Source organism: Pseudopodoces humilis, chromosome 9 (assembly GCF_049639895.1).
Source record: "Pseudopodoces humilis isolate 2021_Gansu_Grassland_sample_001 chromosome 9, ASM4963989v1, whole genome shotgun sequence".
NCBI lineage: Eukaryota > Metazoa > Chordata > Aves > Passeriformes > Paridae > Pseudopodoces > Pseudopodoces humilis.
Genome location: NC_142208.1, coordinates 11,285,256 through 11,293,708, shown reverse-complemented (window position 1 = coordinate 11,293,708; position 8,453 = coordinate 11,285,256). Strand labels below are relative to the sequence as shown.

Here is an 8,453-nt window from a genome sequence, read left to right as displayed (position 1 = left end):
AGCTGTAGAAGGGGAATAATGCACCAGGTCTGTGCACATCAGATCCTGAAAAATATGGGCATTTCTATGGATAGCTTTTTAACAACAAATGTTTTCTGTACCTAACAATAAAGAAACAGGTAAATTGGAATCTACCACTATATTTTGACCTTTGTTCAGTAATTTTCTGATAAAATTTTCCATCCAAAACTTCCTACCTTGAAATAAATGAGGAATATAGACTGCAGCATCACAAAGAAAAAGTCATAGTTAAAAATAAGCTGAAACAAAATGACAAACAGAAGTTGTAGTTTTCATGGGCTATAATTGACAGTTTCCAGTGTGTTTATTTAGGATGCACTCTAGTGGACGCATGTATAACAAAATCAAACAAAGATACAAACAATATGAAATGATAAGAAAATGAAAGCAACACGTCCTTATAATTAATTTCTAGTATATTTTAAAATAGTATCTTACATTTTGAAGGCTCTATGAAAGTTAAAATTTTCATGGTTAACATGACTGGACATTAAGTGTAAATGGACAAAGAGTTACCAGTTTTTGGAAGTGTTAATCTAAATATTAAGAATCATATACATATTGGTTTAAAAGACAAACTCCATCTGTTTATCCATTTACTCCTTTGAGATTGGCCCAAGAGGCTGCTGGGAATGCAGTGTTAACAGGTGTAATTAGAACTGCGGTGTCAAAGTGTGTCCTTAAATTATTCCATTTTAACTGTTACTAACAAACATAATCGTAAACTGTCAAAATCTGTCTCCTAAAACATCAACCACAAAGGTGTATTCATGCCACTGGAAAGGTTCTGACGATCACAGAAACTGCAAACCAATCAGAATTATTGTAGATAACAAAGCCTGAATACTCAGACACAAAAGCAGTTCCATTTTTTCATGACGCCAAAAGTTACACAAACATTTCTAAGTATTTATACCTGGTGACATTTTCCTCTTTTGACTTTAAAGATGCTCATATAGATGTGGTTATTAGCATCCAAAAAACAATGTAGCAATAAAATGAGCACAGGATTCTTTTAATAAAGGTACTTCATCTTTAAGGAAAAAATAATATATTACTATATGAAAAATCAATAGTGCTCATGTTTTTAAAATTTGGTAAGATTATTCTTAGTCTGATCTACATGATCAAAACAAGTTATTCAGAGCAGGAAAATATTTATTATGTGATTGACCCTTGTCTGTTAGGTGAATAGATATTTTTAACAGTTTGCCAAGCACAGCAAACCCCTTAGACTAAGCTATACTATTAAAAAATTGAAGTGAAATTATCAGAAAAATCTCTTTCATCCCAAGACTGAAGAATGCAGTGAATACATTAACCATGTACTGATTTTGTAATGAAAGGTATTTTCAGTATTGGCCATGACCATCTAACCTGTAGCAGAAGACAGAGATGTAAAGGCACATGTTATTGAAGAAGCACAGGATTTCTTAATGTTGATGCTTTTTCCATTTGTCATGAAGAGACACAGAACATTCTTAATAACCTATACCAAGATATCAGTGATTACAAACATCTGTTCTTGTAAAAATGCATTTTTAAGGATTATAGAACTTATTTTTATGGATAACCATGGATTGAGCTAAATATTCTTCTAAATTTTTAGAAAATAAGTTTTGAGAAATTATAATGGTACTTAGTAGAGAACATAGATTTGATTTCTTGGTTTACAAATTCAAGGAAAATGCAGAAAAGATTAAAAATGTTACTAATCAAAACTAATATGCAGACACAGCTTACCTTGTACCACACAATACCCAAAAAGACTCTAATAATAACTATAATATTAAATATATTTATCTAATAATAAAACCTAGAGCAAACACCTCATGTTACAAAGACCACCTCACTTCTAGGAGACAAGATCTTCTAGTATATACTGAGTCAGAGTGAAATCTACATCTTTCAAATACATTTGGGAAATCTGATTGGATTTTTGCACCAAGTTTGATGTCCAGAACACTCTCTCCATCTTTTAATCTGTAGAGCATCCCCTTTTTCTATCAGAAACCATGCAAATTTTTGGAAAATCATTTTCAGTAAGATTTTATTCTTTTGATTCAAATTACCATATTGTAGCATCTATTCCTCAAATCATATTGACATATTAGTTATATTTATATTTATTACGGTTACTTCGATATGCAATAAGTAGAAAATATATTTGCTGCAGTTTTCTTCCTGCAAATCAGCCATGTTAGCTACAATGGTTTAAAAACAAAAAGAGTTAGTGTCAGAATTAAGAGACTTTATACAAACACCTTAGAAACAGACACTGGAAAAACAGGCATGTAAATCAGTTCTATTTATAAAATACATAAATCAAGATACTACACTTGAGGATCGGCAAGTAATGAGCAGAAAATATATTTACTGCTTTCAGGTCAGTTCTAACTTTCTTCTTCTTCTTCTGTTACTGTTGGGAGATCTGTTTGACTCTGAAAAACAACAACAAAAAAATTCTATCACTTACCAGCATTCACTGAACTTTGTAAAAAGGAAAATGGGAAAAACTGCCCATGATAGACAAGCTGTTACTTATCAATATAAGCATGTATTCTTCCATTCAATAGAATGAATAAAATGAATGTTATCACCAGATTTCTACTATAAAATCCAGCAAATTTGGATGAAGCATTGCGATTCTGAGGGCAGAATCAATAATACAGGCCTATATGTCTTATTTTATCAATCTGTTCTTAATTTGTAGCAAATGTATCACTGTAAAACCTGAAATAAAGGTTTTATAACCTGAAATAAACCCCAAAGGCCAATGTAATCTAATGCCTTTAGGCATGAAAACTTGGCACATGTAGGAAGCAGCAGGTACTACTGACGACTCATTTTCACTTCTGGTTTTGCAATTTTCTTAATAAGAACTCATAAAATAGGCCCAAAGCCTCAATAATATTTTAAAATATGTAATTATCAGAAAATTATAAAAAATTGGGCTATATGAGATATTGCATACACGTCTGATTTACCTCAGTGGAAAAAACACCTGTGAGAAGCTGACCCTAAGAACAGTGACAAGCATTTTCAAAAATCTATTGAGAGAACACTTCTAAAACAGGCTGCTATTAAAGCAACCTTAAGAATAAAACATATTAATAGAACAACATAAATTCTGAGCTAGAATTTCACAACTGATACCAGAAATGATTTAGTACTTGTTGTACATAACTGTTCACACAGCACAGAAAGGCTGCCTCCGCCTTAAATATATTCATGCTTTAGTCAGTAACACATTTGAATACAAAAGGGTGTTTTAAATCTTGAGGATTTAGTGAGGTAATACCACAGAGTCTTCTAGAATGGCTGAACTCCTTTACCAGAGTGCAGCTATGGGCAGTTTGGAGGTTGTAGCCAAAATACCATCCCTTAAACAGTTTTAACCTCTTGATAGGTCAGCAGAGAAAAGCAAATCTGTAACAATCAATCATTAATAATCTCTTTCTAAATACTGACCAGTTCACTTGCATCTGGCTCCTCAGAAGTAGGTGTTCCAGGTCTATCTGTAATTTCAGATATTGTGTTTTCATCTTCCTGTGGCAATGAAAACCAGTTTTCAGTTAAAACGTCCCATGTCATGAAATCACATTTCAGATGTGTTAAAATGACATTATGTATTAATATAAAGAGAATACTTTAGGTAAGTGCTATACAAATTTAGTAGTATGGGAATACGGTCTTTGTACGCTTAGCCCTATTTTTTATATATTTTTTTTAATTAACAGCAATTTAATTCTTTTCATATTCATTGTTTCTGTCGCATTCATACTCTCATCATCCTACAATAACATTCTGTCAGTATTATAAGAGTTTTCTAAAAACTTAGTATTTATAAAATACTCTGTGGTCCACAGAGTACTTGAAAGCTTTAGGGAGATAAACATGCCAATTATCCATGTATGTTTCTAAGGAAGCAGCATTTAAAGACCATAAACACAAATATCTGTATACGCACTCTTCTCTTAGTATAAATTCCCATACACCACTAAGATATATGAATCCAGAGGCACTGTAAACCCAAAGCACAGTTCTTTTTCCAGGTATAGTAAATGGATTTTGTGCTAACACCCTGTAAAACATTACTGTCTTGATACTTAAATTAGACATGCTTATTTTATAAAACTTTCTAATAAATACCATCAAGGAATGTGGAAGAATCAGCTAAGCTGACCTTATGCTGGATTTTTGCAATAAATTTATGTTTTTTTCTGACCAAAATTCAAGTATAAAACCCAGACTGCAAAAGCCAAGCATAAGACATTTCCCCCTATCTACACTCCTGTTTCTTTAATTATGTGTTAATTCAACACCCATGGGCTTCTGCTTTGTGTTTTGTAATTGATGCCTGCATCTGGAAAAAGTGGCTGATAAATGGCATTTTCAAACCAACAACTAAGCATTAGCTTAAACCTCTTGATCCTCCTGCTCCAACTGCTTTTCAGCTTCTATAATCTGTGCTTCCAGCTCTGCACGTTCTTTCTCCAACTGAGCCTGCAATCAGTTTAAGAATGGTCAAATTAGAAAGAAAAAAACCCCACATTTATCTTTTTCACCACTTTGTTTACGATGAATTTATTATTGAAATAATAAATAAAAAGTAAGCATAAAACATAGCTGCTATGTTAATAACAAAGTCCTTTCAGTATCATCTGGTTTAACATTTTCAAAGGTTTGAGACTCTTATGGATAAAAAGGCTTCATTACCAAGAGGAAGAATAAACAGTTAACTGAAGTTAGTGTACACCCTTCAGATCCTGTCTTATTACACATGCTCTTTATCAGTCTGTATCAGTTATCTCCTACGCTTTGGATTAAGCTCTTTGATACTTTGTGTAATACCTAGCACAGACGGATGAATCAATATGGAATCAAAACTATAGAAAAATTTGGCAAGCAGTGTCATTAATGTTAATCATGTCTATCAGCAACCTTTTCTATTTACAACAGGAAACATCTAACAGGAAGTGTTTATTAATTGTGAACATAAGTCCTATTACATCAAAACTTCAGAAACTGCATCATCTAAGTATTTACATTTACAACTCTAGAAAATACTGTTTGCTCTTGCATTTTGTGAGCAGTTACAAGTATGGTCATAGTTTTCTGTTCCTTTTTGGTACGTAAAAGCAAAACTTACCTCACTATTTGACTATAGCCAAAAAAGAGATTAAAAAAATATGCATCTGAGTATTGTTCAACATCTTTCCCACAGCTTACGTGATTTATTTAATTCTCAGTGAATTATCTCTACACACAATCTCTATTTTTATTTATTATTTTACATCACTCATGAAACCCTTAAGCACATTATGTTTTGTTTGCAAATAATTAAACTCCAAATGAAATAAAATGAATGCATCTTACACTAGAGCTGGGCATAATATGATCAGCATAAATTTAAAATTAAGCTTTTGATTTTAACATCGTGAAAGTCATCCATACAAAAAAATCCAGTTAGGTCACATCAATATCACCACAGCAACACTGAGTTCACATGTCTCTTTTATAAAGAATGGCTAGAAACATAGATACTGTATTTATTTCTCATACTATAAGCTCAAACAGTATTTTCAGTTACTTCTCACATAAGTCCTAAATTGGCTGCTTTTTACCTTAACAGTCATCATTTTTTAATAATATTTTACCACATAGGATGTAAGTTTTCCTACCCGTGTGCTGATTAATAATTTCAGTTACTCAGAAAAGTGAGATAAAAGTGAGCATTGCCTAGAATTATCTATTATTAAGTATTCATAACCTGACGTTGTTCTTCAAGTTTCCGCTGCTCTTCCTCCTGGATTCTCAACCTTTCAAGTTCTGCTAGGGCTGCCTCCCGTTCTTGTTCCAGCTCAGCTCTCTCCAGCACTCTCTATTTCAGAGGTAATATAGAATCAATTGAACATAAAAATGAAAGATATATTAAATAGCATCAACTATATTGCAGCAATCTTTTTTTGCCTAAGTTGGATCCACCTTTTTTTCTTCATCTAAGTTTCTTCTGTAATTGTAAATCCAGTGTGCAAGATACTCGATGGGATCTGCCGGCTGATGCTCTACAATCTCTGCCAGCCCCTTCTTCAAGCAACTTCCCAGGCATTGCTTCAGATACTGAGACTCCATCCAAATCTACAGACAATAAGCAGACAGATATTGGACATCAATTAAGTTAGGGGGTTTAAAAATTCTTGCTTCAGGCACCAAACACTGACTATGACATTACTTTTACTAAGCTTGCAATTTATACAGGTTATTTTAATAGTGGTTTAGTTCTTAAAAGCTCCAGTGACAGGTCAGTTATATCAATCACTGCAGAAAAAAAAATGCTCAAACCCCACCTTACAGTTTAGACATGTATAATTCATAAACTACTTGGAAACATGCTGCTAATTCTAGGTCTGCATGATAACAAAAACAAACAAATTGAAAACCACAACAGGACATAGAAAACTTATACACAGATACTCGGAGAACATGGGAGTAGTTCTAAAGACGATTAAAGGATAATTTTAGTTTGAACCGTCAAAGCACTTTTCAAGATGTGTCTGCAAGGCGAGGGCCTGAAGCACTCACTCTACAGTTACAAAAGGCACAGATCTCCGTGCACACACTTTACTAGCCCAGTTTAAGTAAACACGAGCCCTCCTTTGCTGTCAAGGGGGCTGAATCCGTGTGGGGCAGCCGTGGCCCGGCGGGGCAGAGCGCCCGGGCACTTGGCACAGCATCGGATCCTGTCCCATCCTCCACCTTCACGGCGGCTCCGGGTGACCTTAATGGTGCCCACCCCCTTAACCCGGACCCGCCACCCGCGCCCTCTTGCCCGGGCTCCACATGAGCACAGGCTGGGCCTCTCCCCTTCCCCTTCGCTCCGGGAAGGGCGGGCCCGCTCCTTATCCCTACGCCTGGTGTTGGGAATCCGGGGAGGATCTGCTCCTTATCCCTACGCCTGGTGTTGGGAATCCGGGCAGGGCCTGGCCGGTCAGCCCGTCTCGCCCCGTGCTCCGCGCCAGTCACTGGCAGCCGGTGCTGTCGCTGCCCTGCTTCTGGCGCCGCGGGGCTGCGCTGTAGCCGCTCGCCTTCCCTCGGAGAGCAGCCCCGCTCCGGCTCCTTGCTGGCAGCAGCTCCCAGAGCCCCGGGACGCAGCCCTCGGCACGGCCCGCTCCCAGCGCCCGGCCCCGGCCCCGAAGGCGCGGGGTTGCTCTGCAACAGCGCCGCGAGCGCAGCGGGCCCCAGCGCCGCCCGCGGGAGCTGATGGACGGGTGAAGGGCCTCTCGGAAAGGTCACCGATGGCACAGAACCGGGAGGAGGGGCCGAGACCCCAGAGGGTGTTGTGGCCCTTGAGAGAGACCTCGACAGGCTGGAGGGATGGGCAGAAGAAGAACCCGAAATTCAACAACGGCAGATGCAGGGCTCTGCACCTGGGGAGGAGTAACCCTGAGCACCGGGGGAAGCTGGGGACTCAGCTGCTGGAGAGCAGCTCTGTGGAGAGGAACCTGGGGTCCTGGTGGACAAGATCTCCATGAGCCAGCAGTGCCCTTGTGGCCAAGAAGGCCAGTGGTATCCTGAGGTGCATTAGGAAGAGCATTGCCAGCAGGTCAAGGGAAGTGATCCTGCCCCTCTGCTCAGCCCTGGTGAGGCTCCGCCTGGAGCGCTGTGTCCAGTTTTGCGCTCCCCAGTGAGAGAGAGAGATGGAGACATGGAGTGGGTCCAGCAGAGGGCTATGAAGATGATTAAGGGACTGGAGCATCTCTGGTACAAGGAAAGGCTGAGAGGGCTGAGCCTGTTCAGCCTGGAGAAGAGATGATTGATAGGGAGCCTCATTAATATGCATAAATATCTAGAGGGGAGGTGCTAAGCTCTGCTCCGAGGTACCCACCAGTAGGACATCAGGCAGTGGTCAGAAACCGATGCATAGGAAGTTCCATCTGAACAGGAGGCAGAACTTTATTTTGTGCAGATGACCACACACGCTGGGACAGATTGCCCAGAGAGGCTGTGGAATCTCTCTGGAGGTACTGAAAACTGTGTGGACGCAGTTGTGTGCATGTGCTTTAGAACGACTCTGCTTAAGCGGGGGGGACGGAGCAGATGACCCACTGTGATCCTTTCCACCTGTTTTAGTGCCATCTCTTCTGTGAGCAGATTCCCTTCACAACTGACGTGATCTTTTCTGCTCCCTGCCACACTCATCGGCTGACGTTCACCTCAAATTTGACCAGCTGTTTGTTTTACTGTCGACTTCTAATCGGGTATTAAAAAGCCCTGAAAACAACTGCAGCTGGAAGAATTAACTCCGTGTGTTTATTAATTGCGACGCATAGGTGCACCGGCATTATCTTGGCCTCTCCTTGGCAGAAAAGGAAGGGGGCTGCTTCCCTGAAGGAAAGGCAGCTGGCGGAGGTGCCGAGAGCGGTGTGGAG

At 38.9% G+C, this 8,453-nt stretch overlaps 1 protein-coding gene across 1 annotated transcript; it reads right to left on the bottom strand.

The window, feature by feature from the left end:
• Positions 1-295: 295 nt before the first annotated feature.
• Positions 296-8,223, bottom strand: DYDC1 (DPY30 domain containing 1). Its single transcript, XM_014250536.2, has 7 exons — positions 8,003-8,223; positions 6,934-7,390; positions 6,010-6,162; positions 5,795-5,905; positions 4,447-4,527; positions 3,493-3,570; positions 296-2,462 (listed from the first exon to the last, which is right to left on the bottom strand). The coding sequence occupies exons 1-7, from the start codon at positions 8,221-8,223 to the stop codon at positions 2,415-2,417; spliced, it is 1,149 nt and encodes a 382-aa protein (XP_014106011.2). The 3' UTR covers positions 296-2,414.
• Positions 8,224-8,453: the final 230 nt, after the last annotated feature.

Bases quoted from the DNA above. Each gene is read 5' to 3' on its own strand.
- DYDC1 (XM_014250536.2), bottom strand. From the start codon at position 8,223: ATGAGTGTGGCAGGGAGCAGAAAAGATCACGTCAGTTGTGAAGGGAAT. The intron at 5,906-6,009 runs GTGGATCCAACT...CCTCTGAAATAG, and splicing joins ACTTAGATGAAGAAAAAAAG to AGAGTGCTGGAGAGAGCTGA. The intron at 4,528-5,794 runs GTTATGAATACT...AACTGATTGCAG, and splicing joins AACTTGAAGAACAACGTCAG to GCTCAGTTGGAGAAAGAACG.